A 17,484-nucleotide genomic window follows, 5' to 3' on the forward strand; every position below is an offset into this window, starting at 1 on the left:
GCAGAATGTGCACGCCGCACGCGCAAACTCTTTACCTGTAGCATTGGACACAGTGAGGGAGTCCACTGAGCCATGAGGTGTCTGTTCCAATGGAGTCAGTGGCTCATTGAAGCTCATGGCATTGAAGTGCTTCCTTCTGGTGAGTGGGGGCCTTCCATCTCTCTGGAACCCGTGAAGGCTAATGCTCCTCTTGTCAGAAAATGCTTGGTTCGGGCTTGACATCTCATTGAAACTCATTTGGGTGCGAAGCTTGTTCGGCCTGAACTCATCCTGGCTATGGTGGATCCAGTTATCATTAAAAGAGTGACCCCTTAGGGCAGCCATAGGTGTCCTCTTTGCATTGCCTTGTTCTTTCCCCCAGGAATCGGGCCTCTTTCCGGGGTTGACGGGACTCTGGGCTGGCGGATGAACATTTGAGTTGGGATTGTAGCCCTGCCTGGCATTACACTGACCTAAAAAATGAACAGATGTTGGGGTGGGAGATGAGTCTTGCTGGGGGCCCTCAAAGGCAGCAGGGACATAAGGGTCATCCCGGCTCATCCACACCTGGTTAAGGCTTGGAGCGCGACTTGGAGTGCGGCTCGGAGTGCGACTGGGAGTGCGGGTAGGTGTCCTGCTCGGGGTCTGGCTGGCTGATACACTCAGACGGTCCATCTGAACAGTCAATGGATCAATTTCAGCAGACAGACGGTCAGGCATCGGGGGAGGAGCTGAATGGCGGGCCTCCACGTTCCTTCGCTCCTGCTCGGCATTCCCGCGCTCCTTTTGACCGATCTTGGTGCTGTGGCGAGACTCGCGAGATCGGGCGCTCTGGAAAGCGGAGTCTGATGAATCGGACTCATCCGGATCCTGATTCAAACAACAAACCAGTTGGCATAAATCGGACTCAACAGAGCAGTGTTCCCTAAATTTGTATGCCGTGAGAGATAATCTACAGTATAAAGGTTGGGAAACACTGCACTAGTTTGATTTATTCTCACTTAAATAAATGACTGTTATTACCTGTCCAGCACTGCAGGACCGTGAGCAGAAGATCTGTCCCTGCTTTGGCAAGAAAGGACGGCCGAGCAGAGAACGCTTGCAGTGAGCACAACAAAAACATTCTTCGGTTGCGTGCCAGTGCTGCCCATCGTATGTCATCTGGCCTTGGTCAATGCCTTGAAGTAACAACACACAGAAGTTGAGTTTCATTGTCTTTTGAATGAAAGTTATGCTGACGGCACGGATTGATATAGATGATAATTGTCATGATTCTGTTTGTGACCAACAGGTGGCACTGTAGGGCTCTCCCTGCAGCTGCCCACCTGTTGGTCGTTATGCAATTATTGCTTTAAAAGGACTCCCAGCACGACCACTCGGTGTCGGGTCATTGTTTGTTTCTTTGTTGCTGTCATGTATGTTTGTCATGTTTAGGTCATGTTTTTGGTCATGTTTCTGTTATTGATAGTTGTTTTGCTTCAGTCATGGTTTTTGTTTGCTACTTTGGATTCGTTTCGTTCTTAGGACTTTGTTTTGGATTTAGTTTTCTGTGTTTTATCAATACACTTCTTCAAGTTCACCCTGCTCCTCCTCTCTGCCTGCGTTTTGGGGTCCGCCACCACCTCTCGCACCGTGACAATAACGAAGGCACTATTCAGATGAATCTGATGGTGTTTTTTTTGTTCTTTTTCGTTTTACTCTTTCCAAGGAAATCATGTTATCTCTCAGCGACAAATACATGTCTCCAGCCATGCTGCTGATCTCAATCAAGCAAGTCGTGCTTATTCACAGATCCCATCTGGATACAAGATGGGCTCACACTTAATAGGCATCTATGTCTCGTTGCGCTGGCTCTGCCTCACCACAGCTGTGGCAGAGCAGGCCAGTGCTTACAAAGTACTCTCTCTTGAATGTCTTTGAGAGGTTTTCTCAGGTGTGAGTGAACAAAATAAATGGTCATGTCTTGCGACAAGGTCACGTCATTTCAATCAAACGAATCACGCATTGCTTACCTATATGTTCTCCACATGCATCACAGTACTCTGCAAAGAGGGACTCGAAGCAGTTGCAGCAGTGTGGCCGTCCATCCTTCATGATGTAGCGCTGGCCACCGAGGGTGGTCTCGCACTCGTAGCAGCAGAAGTGCTTCATGTGCCAGTGTCTGCCCTCCGCCTCTGTGCACTCATCAGCAAAGATGATCTGCATAGACAAAAACATTTATTTCATTTCAAATTTTGAAACCCATTTGGAACCCAAGAGAAACATATTTTTCCCCCACTCCAATTGAGGTGGAATACATTTTTTCAGCCATGATATCTGACCGCTGAATTTCAAGATATTTTTTCATTAAATTCATCCGTCCATTTTCTGTACCACTAGAGTCAGCCCATATGCATGATACCACATTTCACGTCATCTCCACTGAAGCCAATCACAAACACATACATTCTATACTCAGCTCTGCTTGTGCTTGAAAGTGATCTTAAAATATGATAATTAGGCGAAACAGTCCAAGAGAGCTGATTGGTGATATTTTATTTGGTTTTCTCGGGTGTTCGCTGACCATATTCGGAGGTTGCTTGCATAGCTGCCGACAAGGAAGTAACAGGTAGGCTTCTTGCTCAGTTAGCGGCATATTCTCCCGTTGGCACACATCAGATTTGAGAGGCCTCTTTTGGGGGAGAGGTGGGGTGGTATAGTGTCCTCTGTGACTGGTCTGCTATTATGATACCAAAAGGATGATTTGTATTCATTCATCATTCATAAATCAGCGGTATTGACAGTCAACTATGTTGATATCTGGGCACTTTTATTTTGACATGCAGCACCGGATTTGGATGGGACCTCTTTTGGTGAAGAACTACGGTGATCTAGTGAAATCCAAGACTGGTCAACTGGATTATTTTGGATATATTGTTTGAAATAAAGTGTACTTGCAATCATATATGCTTATTTAAAATAAACATGATTTTTAATGCATCTCAAGATTCAAATGAAGCATTCTGCTTTCTCTCAGGAGTGGACCGGTGGCATTATCACAGAGAGCTTATTTAATATACCGGTAATTATTTCTGACTAGAAGCATTGACGTTCAGGTCAGACTCGTGCCATGCTTTCAAGGTATCTTTCGCTGGTCATCAGTGATTTATTACCGTAATGAAGTATGAAAGAAATTAGGGGAAACTGACTTGACTTTTTGAGGCTGGCTTGACCGCTGTGATTTCCGGATCGCTGAGTTTTCATGAGACATGAATTCCACAGAGATCCATTTTGAAAATATAGCACACAATTAACTTGCCTCGTGAATATGGATGTCATCGGCAGTGACGTGTGCGTGTCTCATCCACGGTCTACTTTGAAGGAGCGTGTTGTTTTTGCATTCACTTTTTCATAAATCCAATACAAGCATTTTAATCAGAATATACCCTGCTCAGTGCGGAAAGCTTAGGAGACGGTGCAAATTGAGAGTTGACCAGGTTGCCAGGCAACGCGCTGCACACGTGGCGCATCAAATAGGTGACCAGGCATTCCGTCCTCGCGCCCAGGTATTAGATAACCGTTGAAAATGTTTACCAAGGGCACACTGTGTGTTGCTGTGTGTGAAAAGGCCCAAGGTGATCAGGTCTGATGATTGTTGGCCGCAATCAAGTCGGTCGACAGGATCTTGAGAACAGTCACAGTGTAGTGAACTGTGCAATCAATGCGTTGCGTCACTTTGGAGGGTTAGGATAAAGGGTTATATTTAAGTTTGAAAGGCTTTAATTGTAGGACACTCAATCGCTCTTACTTTTATTCACACACCATAATACCAACCATTATAGTAATTTTATACTTATGTGAACATGTTGGAGTAGTCTGTTTTTGAAGAAAATGGTTGTTCTTGGAATTTACTAGTTTTGTGAATAAACCAACCATGATCTCCCCCAATAAAAAATCATTAGCTTGAACCTGGAACAAGGAATCATCATTGATGATTAAAAAAAACCAAACTAACTAATTTGACTGAATTCACAAAATAATATCCTCTGTCATTAGAACTCCACATATAAACAAAGAAGCATTCGCACTCTGATTCACACCTGTTCATTTAGATCAGGGGTGTCGATAATGCGGTTCTCGGGTGTCTTAGATTTAAGATACAAGTAAAAACAACGCGCTTGCTTTGTTGTGCTAATTAACACTGTGTCCAGAAATGTCAATAATTGATATTTTCAAGATTTTCCAACTTTAACCATTACTGTTTCAGGTGACAAAAATACAATTTGTGTTTTTTACAGTGTGTGGACAAGACGCATACTCCACACAGAAAGGCTGGTACCAAGATTCCAAACCGCAACCTTAAAACTGTAAGGCCAATGTGCTAACCATTCATCCTGCCCTCTTTATAAAAGTAGTCTTATAATTATTACAAGACTTTAATTAACGAAAAGTGCTATGACCAATTTGCCGTCGTGACGTGCTTGCTTGGCTCACATACGGTGCATCAAAGTGCAAGCAGATTTTCTGAGACATGGCAAGAACACTGAGCCATCTTTTCACACCAGACTAATTCCAACCAGTTTCAAATATCGGAGCTTGCGAGCATTCAGCCTTTTTCAACAGTGAAGGGCAGCAGGCCCAGAGAGGCGCACCTCATCACAGGCACAGCAGCGGGGCTTCAGTCTCTCGGCGTGGTGCCGGCCACAGTAGAGCTTGCCATCCTGGTAGAAGTAGATGAGATCCACCAGCATTTCCTCGCACATGCAGCACACGAAGCAATTTGGGTGCCACCATTTTCCGTGACCCGCCCTGGCGGCAAACACCACAATGTCGCCTCCCTGTATTTGACCACCGCACTGGGAGGGAGGATAGAGGAAAGCAAATTTCATTGAAAAAAGCAAGGAGGCTTGACAAGAGTTTATGCTCTTTATTACTCTCATTAGGGATGGGCGAATAGTCTTTAATCACGGCGCACCTTCTCTCAGCTCATCAGCATCAATATTAGTTTTTCCTTGCAGAAAGATGATAAAGAATATATGCCAGTGAGTACCTTCATATTGGCTGTTCACGTGTGTATAAAGGTTTGTTTGTCCCTCTGAATTGATACTATTGAGTGTTAACATAACTAAGGGGACTGAAAGGCAAAGCTCACTTGGATGAGGTTGTATTAACTACACAAGGTGTCATTCTCTTTTTTTGTCTCCTGTTTAGTTTGCCAGTGATATTCAACCGGGAGCCTAAATAAACATATTGAAGCCCGTTTTTTTTTCTCTCATTGCCAAAATGCTGCTTATTATGAAGAGAGTTTGTTACCACACGCTTAAATCTGCATTCGCAAGTTTGAACAAAAAATGAGCCAAACGACGGCTCAATATTGAACAAGTTGTAAACTGAGTCACTTGTATCTTAAGGTGCAGCTGTACGTTTTTCCTTAAAGATATACTGTAGCTGGGACGACATCCTTGTTATATGAAGCCTTTTCTTTTCTTCCTACCTTATCACAGATGGCCCCATTAATGGTTAAGGGGAAAGGACGGACGTTGCCTCTGCCCAGGTTGTCCTTCTTGCGTTGGTTGCTGAACTGCTTCAGTTCTCGTTTCTCTTCCTCATCCAATGAGTTGCAATAACGCACCTGGACAACACAGTTTATCACCAATCCCAAATATGCAGCTCCCGCATGCATCTTAAAGCTGGATAGACTACACGACATCATGTCAACCTCGTCAAACAGCACAAAGGATTTTCTTGTTTGGGTTGCAAATGCTTTACCTCATTGTCGTGTGGTGGTAACTGATGTAGCAGTTGTTTGATGCGGTATTTCTCCCCGGGGCTGTTGATGTAAGGGACCTTCTCTTCGGGTAAGGAGTTGTAATACTGATGCACCTGTTGCAGACAAAACATTCATCCATTTTCTAATCAGGTTATCCTCACGAGGGTCACTGGCGTGCTGGAGCCTATCCCAGCTGTCTTCAGGCAGTAGGCGCGGTACCCACCCTGAACTGGTTGGCAGCCAATCGCATGGCACACTTAGACAAACAACCATCCGCGCTCACACTCACACCTCGGTACACTTTAGAACGTTCCATTGACCTGCCATGCATGTTTTTGGAATGTGGGAGGAAATCGGAGTGCCCGGAGTAAACCCACGCAGGCAGTGAGATGATTTTCAAAATATAATCCAGGGATTCAATGGAAACTGTATTGCAACACTAGAAATGACTCTGATTTGATTTGCGTTACTAATGGTCAGTTGAAAATTTGATCAACAAATTGAGCCGATCATCCGTTTGGCTGGTTTGGAAATCACTTCATTGCTACACATGTAAGACTGCTGATTTCTCTTGCTGGTTGAAAGGTGCTTCAGCCTTTACCCACATTCTATCATATTGGCTGACAGGCAATGGGACTGACTGGATGCACAACTTGCTTTCATATTTTTTTATGATGCCCCCCACAGTTAAAGAAAACCTGTTTGTCGGATGTCACAACTGATGAAAGCAACATGTACGGTTTCGTCTTCCTCTGCCATCGATGAAATGAGCTTAGTCATGCATACAATTAAAAGGAACTTAACTGCAAATGAGCCCATTGTGGCACTCAAACGCATTAACACACATTTCAATTAAATTCATCCATACACCCATTGATGTAAATGACTTCCATTCCTTTGGGTTTCACTTTGAAAGGCAAGTTTTGAATCCCACTGAAAGTAGGAATCGTCAATTCATTTCTGGAATGATATGTTTCTGTCGTATTTCCAGACAAATTGCACAGTTGCTTCTGGAGGAAATTGCTTTTTCGGTCGAGTGATCCAGGCGACATTTGTTCACTGCATGACAGACTCTGTTCAAACACTGGAATCAGTCAATTAGTATGGGGTCGCTTTACAACATTTGGTCATGCTTGTCACTCTGCCGGAATGTGAACTGAATTCCGACACAGTGTCGGCCTTAATGTTGCCTCAGAAAAAAAATTCTTCACAATTATTCTTCCAGGAAAAGCCTGCCGGATTAGTTGCGGTGATTTGTTTGACCCCTCCCCACCCCAATCACCCTAACCAAGTGCAAGCCAAAGACTCCTAACACACCGTGAAGGGAATCAGTGAATTAACCATCTTAGTGTTATTGGGAAAATGCCACTGATCACCCAAATAATTAAATTCCTCTTCCTGATTGAGTTCAATTCGTTGCAGTCTGGCTCCAGCACAGAAACAACATTAGCTAATGGAACGTGCAAGAGTGGCGGCACTGCAGTGTCAAATATGAGACGAAAATCTCTTGTGAGTTGAAGATGAATAAGGAGAAAATTGGGCGTTTACCTGCTCCGGACTGAGGCCGGGTGGAACCCAGACGTATTCCTCCAGAGCGCATCCGGAGTCATCATCAGAGGTGGAGTTCCTCTGGAAGTCGTACATCAGCTTGGTGATGGTCTTCTCCATCTCCAGAGACATGGCTGTCACAACATGCTCCGTTGCACGCGTTGCTTCAGGGGAGGATGGTACACCTGCTACTGACCCGCCCACAAAAAGGGAGCCAAAAATATGAAAACAAGAGTGATGAGGATATGGCAGCGCTTGAGCGTTTATCTTCTCCGTTTACAAGGTACCATGTGGACCGCACAGATTTAGTGGCAAACATTAAATGCACCAAAATGTTTGTGGAGCGAGCCAAGTTGCGCTGCCAAATCTACAGATGCCCACTAACATGGAGGAGGCTTTTGCATTTTTTATATTTAACAGATAGATGGAGATTGCCCGCACCGATGCGGGCTGGCAAACAAAGAGAGAAGATGGCGCTGGCAAGACATTTTATGTTATGAGACCTTTCAATAAAATGAGGTGCAATATGATGTAATATTATAGAAAGATAGACAGGTAAGATAAGACTTTATTAGTCTCGCAATGGAGAAATTCCCAATTCACAGCAGCAAAGTTAGGAAAGGAAGAAGTAGAACAACAAAATATAGGAGCTGCTGGAAAGGCAGCCACTCTCGCTGCGCCATTTTGAAGTCAAAATAACAAAAATAACACAACACAACATATAGGACACAGACAGTCGTGCAATCTTCACCACTTTTCTGCATACACTTTGTTGTCTGAAGCAGTTATAGACGAAAGAGGAGAGGATCAAAGTGTCCTTTCACCAGTGGGTCAGAGACGTCATGCTGAAAATGTGCACACGTCTGCTACAAGCTAAGTTTTGAAAGCAAACACTGTAGCGTCCATTGACGAAAAGAGATGAGATCGATAGATAGACGGAAATTATATCGATTGTACAGAGATTATATCAATATACAGTCAAACCTCGGTTTTCGAATGTCTCTGTTCTCAACCAAATCGGTTTTCGACCAAAAATTTCGAGTTTTTTATGCCTCGGATGACGACCGAATTTCGGTTCTCAAACAAACTGAGCCCACTTGAATGCGTCACTTGACTCCTCTCGCCTTCCTTACACGAGGAAGTGACGCTTCCTCGGGTAGACGAGGAAGTGACACTTCCTCATATAGCGTTCCATTGTGAACAGACGTGTTCAATAAAGATTTTTTTTTTTTAAAGAGCATGGTTTCAGTTTTCGAACAAATCGTTTTTCGAACAGGCTTCTGGAACGGATTATGTTTGAAAACCGAGGTATCACTGTACATCCATGTACATACATGCGTCCGTCCATCCAATTTTTGGAATCTTGGTCATTTTAAATGATTTGAATCGGTTGGGAAATGTGGACGGGGAGCACCGAAAAAGTGGTGAAAGTAATAATGATTAAGAATATTGTTACAAGATAACATACAATTTAGAATACATTTTTAACCAAAACAACACAACTTGACCTCAGCCAATGAGGTAATGTTCTTTGGTTGTGTGTTTGTACATTAGCAGGATTCCACAGAACAATTCAAGACAATACATCTTAATTTATATAGCACTTTCACAACAGCTGCAGATGTAACAAAGAACATACATCCCATCCACGTGCTGGTGCCTATCCCAGGTGTCTTCGGGCAGGAGGCAGGGGACACTCTGAACCGTTTGCCAGCCAATCGCAGGGCACACAGAGACAAACAACCATCCACACTCACACCGTTTGGAGTGTTTAATCAGCCTGCCATGCATGTTTTTGGAATGTGGGAGGAAACCAGAGGACCCGGATAAAACCGTCGCAGGCCTGGGGAGAACATGCAAACTCCACACAGGGAGGCCGGAGCTGGAATTTAACCCGGTACCTCTGCACTGTGAGGTCGACGCGCTAACCACTGGACCACCGGGCCGCCCGCTTTACAGAACAGTTCATATAAAATAACAAAATATCACAAAACATAACATAAAACATGGACAGTCATACAATCCTAACTGTCGGTGCTATTCCGCCAATACATTACGCCTTTGAGGCCAGCGTAACGATGAGTCTTGAACGCAAACAATAGGGCAAGGACTTCTTTGTATTGTCTATTTATTAAAGAAGAAAATTATACAAAATGGTGTTCTCTTTGTTTGTTTGACTGTTTGGTCAAAAAACTATATCGCTTCAGGCGTGAGCTGGCCTCATCTGTCTCTCGTGTCCAACGTGTCCCTCCTCCTTCTTCAAACTGTTGCCAGTCACGTGACGTCACAACAATTAGTTCCATCAAAGAAATATTCGAACATACTACATTTCTCATGGTCTCACCACCCGTGGGAGGGGTCAAAGGGGTCGGGTGCAATGCGAGCTGGGCGGCAGCCAAAGGCGGGGACCCTGGCGGTCCGATCCTCGGCTGCAGAAGCTAGCTCTTGGGACATGGAATGTCACCTCTCTGGCAGGGAAGGAGCCCGAGCTGGTGTGTGAGGTAGAGAAGTTCCGACTGGATATAGTCGGACTTGCCTCCACACACAGCCTGGGTTCTGGTACTAGTTCTCTCGAGAGGGGTTGGACTCTCTTCCACTCTGGAGTTGCTCATGGTGAGAGGCGCAGAGCAGGTGTGGGCATACTCATTGCCCCCCGGCTCAGTGCCTGTACATTGGGGTTCACACCGGTAGACGAGAGGGTTGCTTCCCTCCGCCTTCGGGTGGGGGGACAGGTCCTGACTGTTGTTTGTGCATATGCACCAAACGGCAGCTCAGCATACCCACCCTTTTTGGAGTCCTTGGAGGGTGTGCTGGAGAGTACTCCTGCTGGGGACTCCCTTGTTCTGCTGGGGGACTTCAATGCTCACGTGGGCAATGACAGTGAGACCTGGAGGGGCGTGATTGGGAGGAACGGCCCCCCCGATCAGAACTCGAGTGGTGTTTTGTTATTGGACTTCTGTGCTCGTCACGGACTGTCCATAACGAACACCTTGTTCAAACATAAGGGTGTCCATATGTGCACTTGGCACCAGGACACCCTGGGCCGTAGTTCGATGATCGACCTTGTGGTTGTATCATCGGATTTGCGGCCGCATGTTTTGGACACTCGGGTGAAGAGAGGGGCGGAGCTGTCAACTGATCACCACCTGGTGGTGAGTAGGCTCCGATGGTGGGGGAAGATGCCGGTCCGTCCTGGCAGACCCAAACGTATTGTGAGGGTTTGTTGGGAGCGTCTGGCGGAATCCCCTGTCAGAAGGAGTTTCAACTCCCACCTCCGACAGAGCTTTTCCCATGTTCCGGGGGAGACGGGGGACATTGAGTCCGAGTGGACCATGTTCCGTGCCTCTATTGTTGAGGCGGCCAATCTGAGTTGTGGCCGTAAGGTGGTTGGTGCCTGTCGTGGCGGCAACCCTCGTACTCGCTGGTGGACACCAGCAGTAAGGGATGCCGTCAAGCTGAAGAAGGAGTCCTATCGAGCCTTTATGGCCTGTGGGACCCCAGAGGCAGCTGACGGGTATCGACTGGCCAAGCGGAACGCAGCTTCGGTGGTCGCCGAGGCAAAAACCCGAGCGTGGGAAGAGTTCGGTGAGGCCATGGAAGCCGACTTCCGGACGGCTTCGAGGAAATTCTGGTCCACCATCCGACGTCTCAGGAGGGGGAAGCAGTGCACCACTAACACTGTGTACAGTGGGGATGGGGCACTGCTGACTTCGACTCGGGACGTTGTGAACCGGTGGGCAGAGTACTTCGAAGACCTCCTCAACTCCACCAACACGTCTTCCTTGGAGGAAGCAGAGTCTGAGGACCCTGAGGTGGGCTCTCCTATCTCTGTGGTTGAAGTCACCGATGTGGTTAAAAAGCTCCTCGGTGGCAGGGCCCCAGGGGTGGATGAGATCTGCCCGGAGTTCCTCAAGGCTCTGGATGTTGTGGGGCTGTCCTGGTTGACACGCCTCTGCAACATCGCGTGGTCAACGGGGAGAGTGCCTCTGGATTGGCAGACCGGGGTGGTAGTCCCTCTTTTTAAAAAGGGGGACCGGAGGGTGTGTTCCAACTACAGAGGGATCACACTCCTCAGCCTCCCTGGTAAGGTCTATTCAGGGGTGCTGGAGAGGAGGGTCCGTCAGGAAGTCGAGCCTCAGATTGAGGAGGAGCAGTGTGGTTTTCGTCCCGGCCGTGGAACAGTGGACCAGCTCTACACCCTTAGCAGGGTCCTCGAGGGTATGTGGGAATTCGCCCAACCAGTCTACATGTGTTTTGTGGACTTGGAGAAGGCGTTTGACCGTGTCCCTCGGGGAGTTCTGTGGGGGGTGCTTCGTGGGTATGGGGTACCGAACCCCCTGATACGGGCTATTCGGTCACTATACCACCGATGTCAGAGTTTGGTTCGCATTGCCGGCAGTAAGTCGGAATCGTTTCCAGTGAGGGTAGGACTCCGCCAAGGCTGCCCTTTGTCGCCGATTCTGTTCATAATCTTTATGGACAGAATTTCTAGGCGCAGCCGAAGCGTTGAGGGCGTCCGTTTTGGTGGCCTCAGTATTGCATCCCTGCTTTTTGCAGATGATGTGGTGCTGTTGGCTCCTTCAAACGGGGCTCTCCAACTCTCACTGGAGCGTTTCGCAGCCGAGTGTGAAGCGGTTGGGATGAAAATCAGCACCTCCAAATCTGAAACCATGGTCCTCAGTCGGAAAAGGGTGGAGTGCCCCCTCCGGGTCGGGGGAGAGATCTTGCCCCAAGTGGAGGAGTTTAAGTATTGAAGATATCACCTATGTTATATGTTTAGCTTAAAACTTTGTATCATAGACAGGTCGACCTTGACTATTGGGTCTCTGTCCTGAACATCCGCTACTTAAAACAAAGAATGTAGTGTGAAGCTGCGGTCCTATTTCCCCTTGAGTGATTAACACCCCCCCAAGTGTTTTCTTTTGCGTCTCCCACCTTGGGAAAGTCCCTGAAGGCTGTCAAGTGCCTTCGAAGAGGAACCCTAATCTCAAGATTTGTGGACCAACAGATATGGTCTGTACTTTGTCAAAATGCCAAAATCGAACTTTGCTTGACTTTCTTTGTTTCAGATTTTTACATGAGGGGAAGGACTGCCCGCCCCTAATTAATATAATTAACATACTATGCCTATATGTACGTGTGACTGTAGTTGCTCGGGGCTTCCTGATGAAATCTTAGACTCACAGGAGCCCGAATCGATTCGTGTTGTGCCCTGAACGTTCAGTAAAACATCTTGCAAGAACTTCTCCATTTCCAGCCTCTGACTTTTGCACATCAACTCAGCCCGAATCAAACGAACACGCGGAGGACCTGGGGAAGTGGGGAACGGTCAAGGGATCCCGCCGTGTCGACAACAACACGCTTCCCCCTGTTTGATCATCCTCCAACAATATCTTGGGGTCTTGTTCACGAGTGGGGGCAGGAGGGTGCGAGAGATCGACAGGCGGATCGGTGCAGCGTCTGCTGTGATGCGGACGTTGTATCGGTCTGTCGTGGTGAAGAAGGAGCTGAGCCAAAGGGCGAAGCTCTCAATTTACCGGTCGATCTACGTTCCAACCCTCATCTATGGTCACGAGCTATGGGTCGTGACCGAAAGAACGGGATCCCAGATACAAGCGGCCGAAATGAGTTTTCTCCGCAGGGTGTCCGGGCTCTCCCTTAGAGATAAGGTGAGAAGCTCGGTCATCCGGGAGGGGCTCAGAGTCGAGCCGCTTCTCCTCCACATCGAGAGGAGCCAGATGAGGTGGGTTGGGCATCTGATTCGGATGCCTCCTGAACGCCTCCCTGGTGAGGTGTTCCGGGCATGTCCCACCGGGAGGAGACCCCGAGGAAGACCCAGGACACGCTGGAGTGACTATGTCACCCAGCTGGCCTGGGAACGCCTCGGGATCCCCCGGGGAGAGCTGGAAGAAGTAGCTAGGGAGAGGGAAGTCTGGGCTTCCCTGCTAAAGCTGTTGCCCCCGCGACCCGGCCCCGGATAAGCGGTAGAAGATGGATGGATGGATGGATACTACAGTATATTTGAAACAAACTGAATCTAACATATGCATCAAATAATAATGACAATTATTTCAACTTGGTGATAAAATATGCCAATTCAACTTATCAATAGTACACGGCATATGGAACACGCCACGAAAATCGACCAATATTAAATTGGCACCTACAGTAACAATTATTCCTGCAGAACAACATAAAAAAAGCCAAACACTCCACCAGTTTCCAAGATTAGTGGAAGGACCATTCCAAAAAAGTGAAGATTTGTTTTTACTGCTGTAACAGTTTGTCCTTGATGCGAATTGTGCCCCAGAGTCCACTGAAATATGAAAATGAAAGTCATTCTCCTGGCATGCAGAGTAAAGAAGGGCAATCAATGAAAGTGCATCTTCCATCACAGCCAAAAATAAGCCTCTCCAAATGACATTTGTGGTTCACAAAATCCCAAACCTGAAGTTGCTCTTCTGTGGTTGCTTTTGAGAGCAGCTGAATGCAGGTCATACAGTACAACGGTAGGTAGCTTGAAATATGGGTTTACTCAAAACAATTGGATCTCAAATCATCATTTCCCTCTACAAACAATGGAAATGCCATTAAACCAGTCCCCCGCGCCCAAAGAAAACGATACAAAATTATTCTAAAGTTTATCTTAACGAGTCACTCTTATTTCAAGGCTCCGCTGTATTTTTGTGAATAAGATATCCTTTATTTGTCCCGCAATGGGGAAATTACAATCAGAATTCAGAAAGGAAAACGCTGGGTAGGGAGAGGGAAAAAAAACCCACGCTCGAACTATCCTCTTCTGAGGATAATTTAAGTCCAGGATAAAAAAAGACCCTAGCACATAAATAAGCATATGACAGTTACAACAAGTCACAAGACATAACATGTAATAAGGGGGAGGATGAATGGGAAGGGGGGGGCAAGGGGGGTGACCGCGACGCGGCCGTCCTGACCAGCTGCACGGACACACGTGCGCTCTGCAGATCGAACCACGTCACGGGGGAAAAAGAATCGGAGCGATGAAGACGGTGATAACAAGGATGTGTATGCGCGTGTGGTTGTCCAGTTGTGTATGGGTATGCGTGTACAGGTCATAGCTGTTTCATCGAGGTCTGCTCATCATGAAGACAGTCCCGGCTTATCAGTCCATGGCCGAGAAGGAGGGGGGTGATGGTGGGGGGCCCTAGATTCCATGCGTACTTCCATCCAGGGGAAAGGGGCAGATAGCGTTGTTTGTTTTGGAGGGACGGCCGCCAACAATTTCAGACAGCCTTGAGTCCGTGGTCTGTATCTCTTCCCTGGCGCCGATCAGCCGAATCCGAAAACTCTTTCCGCAGCGCGGATTCCAACTTCTCCATGATGTTGTCGATCGCGCGGAGTCGCTACAAAACCGCATCAATATTGCGGTTGAGCTCAGTCACCGCTTGAGTCTGATTGTTGGACATTCGCGCCAAACCATCCAGAATGACCGGCAGCTTCTTCACTTCCAATAAAGCCGCTCCCGTCGGTTGAATTTTGCGATAGAACAGAAAGCTGCCAACACCAAACAGCAGCATACCTGTTATCAAAAGGCCAATAATGTAGATGTCTTCCACATCCTCCACGGACAGTACTGTCAGGCACACCGGTCTCCACTTTCTCCATGGATCTAGGGCGTATCCGGCAGCAAATGTCCCCGGAGGGCAAGCAGGCTCCCCACTGCCTGCTCTTTTCGTCGAAATTTTTTTGTCGATTGTATCGAGAGACCAGCCAACTAATTCCATGGTTAGTTCTTCGGATGAAAATACAGTAGGAGGCTAGGAAAAGTTAGACAAAGACAGCACAAAGACTAAGTGGCGAGCAAGGAGAGGGTGGGGGTGAGGGCAGGAGCTGTGCAAAAAGCGTCGAGAGCCAAGCAGAAAAGGAATAGAATAGTGTTTATACATATACATACCATGAGATATTCAAGTATCTCGTCAAAATATTTCAACACAAAGTGTTTCCACATGTGACAGCAGATATTTTTAAACTAATAAGACGATCTGTTGGCCTCTGTCCGGGCCGAGCTGGCAACTGTTTATACCTGGAACATGGGTGCTGCTTATTTCTTTGCCAGGGAAGATTGCAGGTTTGCAACCTTGAGCCGGAGGCTGTTCTTCTTTCGCGGAGCAATGAGAGTGGACACACTGGCAAGCAAAAAGCCTGTTTGGCAGCTCGGCATCAGTTCAAACGTGACGTCCAATTTGTTTATTTTTTTTAACACGTTTACTTTCCAATCCTCGAACAGACCTTTTGCCTCAGTTTGTCTAAGCTTGTTTCAGCAGAACAAAACAAACATATTAGCTTTCGCTTACAACTGTTTTCTGTTGTAATTGTTCTCAGAAAGCAGATGTGTTTTCAGCAGCAGTTCTTGATCAACCAAGGAGCTGCACATTCCACAGATGCGGTTGCTTTACTTTGTAAAACATCTGCAAATTAACACAGATCGTAAGATTCCGCATTGTGCTGCCAAGATTTACATTTGATATTGTAAAGCTGCTTTTTGTTGGAGCCTTGCTAGTTGTCTGCCAAAGTTTCCTGTCTGCGACACTTTATCAACATAACGCAAGTTATTTTCTGGAGGCTGGACGTCATTCATGCCAAGTGACACATTTATCTGGAAAGCGGCATTATTTTTTGGAATACAGTGTGACGGTGTCTATCACTGCATTCCTAAAAACAACTTTTTGAAATGAACCGCTTTCACAATGGCCATTGTTAAAAATATACTGTATGTACGGTATATAAATTATATTTGCCCGTTATTAATGCCAAGCCACTACCAAAGCACTCTATTTGGCTGAAAGGTTTGTGAACCTGACTCCAACGTCAGTGCTTCACCAGTCGTGAACTTCACAAGTCAATGCTTTTTCCGCTTGACATGGGTTGATGTAGTCCACTTTTGTAAACAGTGACAAAAGGGCACTACAGAAGGCTACCAATGAGTGTGCAACGTTTTGATGTAAAAGTGGCCCGGCCAAGGGTTTAGTCATATCACTGTGCTCTGTTCTTCCCCAGCGTCACAAGAAGCAAGCGCGCAGGGGCAAGCTGTGATCGTCTGCTTCCTCAAGGGAACATGTTTTTGGTGAGTTCATGCTTCAGAAATGAGCGGTAGTAGATTTAGAGTCATGGCAGAATTGGGGTAATTGTGGCGAGTGCTGATTGAACAGGATATGAAATTAGGATCCACAGACGTTTGTCAGTTTAATTTATGCCAAGTGAAACTTCTGCCTCACAGTTCAACCACGTTTCTCATCATGACAATTAAAATGGGAGCCTTATGCCTTGGGGAGACGTTTGTTTGAATTATGTGCTGTATTCACTCAGAACAATTACATTTAAAATACTTGAAGCATAACAAAGTTTTGAGTCTCAAGAGCTTCCAATTTGTTTTAATTCATCACTGCATTGAGAACGTACAGAACCAATCAACAGGACGTGCATGATGGAACAAGTCGCAACCACTTCCAGTGAATTGTTTTCAAATAATCACTTGCTGCTTCATCTCTGTCAACTGTGGGCTTGTGATCGTGAATTTAATATTGACGTTAGATAGAGTCTTCCATAGATGACAGTACTGCCTTGAAATAAATGTTGAATTCATTGCGTCACCAGCCTCGTATCTTGAGACATCTTTCCCCATTGAGAATTGCAGCCTCCCCAAAACACCCAACAAAAATGTGAATGTGTTTTGAAACAAGAAAAATATCTTTGTTTAATAACGTGCTTTATAAATGTTGTAACAACATAATTAAATACAACATAAAAACAAAATTCAACACTTTTTACATTATGATTATTTTTGCAGCTCCCTCTGGTCTGCATAACTTGGCTACCGGTGGGTGATATAATAAAGTTATGAAAACACAAATGAGGAAGTGTCTCATAAATCCTGCAAGCAACGCTGTAAGGTAAAGCAGTTTTGGTCGTTTTTGGCAGAGGAAAAAGAGGATATGCCCATGAGCATGTATTGTTATATTGTCTGTCTCCATGTGTCGATGCACCATGTGTGTGCGACCATCCATGCTACTCGTTAGCCCATCCATTGCATTGTAAATTGCGTGTTAGCATTAAGATAGCGGAAAGCAAAGTCACGTGGTTGTTTTAAATACACAATGTGCAATTCAATTTGATGTTTAATTTGACAGTCAACCTTTTGGAATGAGTTACTGAGAAGACCGTTGAAACTT

At 46.2% G+C, this 17,484-nt stretch overlaps 1 protein-coding gene across 2 annotated transcripts in view; it reads right to left on the reverse strand.

The window, feature by feature from the left end:
• Positions 1 to 17,484, reverse strand: part of LOC147210941 (prickle-like protein 2) — a 42,154-nt gene that overhangs the window by 2,087 nt on the left and 22,583 nt on the right. The window contains exons 2-8 of one of the 2 annotated variants that reach the window (XM_086118783.1): positions 7,277 to 7,467; positions 5,728 to 5,841; positions 5,453 to 5,590; positions 4,611 to 4,814; positions 1,992 to 2,178; positions 1,003 to 1,157; positions 36 to 849 (exon numbers count right to left, since the gene is read on the reverse strand). In XM_086118783.1, the coding sequence (XP_085974909.1) occupies positions 36 to 849; positions 1,003 to 1,157; positions 1,992 to 2,178; positions 4,611 to 4,814; positions 5,453 to 5,590; positions 5,728 to 5,841; positions 7,277 to 7,408 (1,744 nt within the window). In that variant the 5' untranslated portion in view covers positions 7,409 to 7,467. The remainder of the gene's footprint in view (positions 1 to 35; positions 850 to 1,002; positions 1,158 to 1,991; positions 2,179 to 4,610; positions 4,815 to 5,452; positions 5,591 to 5,727; positions 5,842 to 7,276; positions 7,468 to 17,484) is intronic. The other variant, XM_086118776.1, reaches the window with a different exon arrangement.

The sequence above is a fragment of the Hippocampus guttulatus genome, chromosome 1 (genome assembly GCF_054856545.1).
Source record: "Hippocampus guttulatus isolate MCC_2025c chromosome 1, RoL_Hgut_1.0, whole genome shotgun sequence".
NCBI classification, from domain to species: Eukaryota; Metazoa; Chordata; class Actinopteri; order Syngnathiformes; family Syngnathidae; genus Hippocampus; species Hippocampus guttulatus.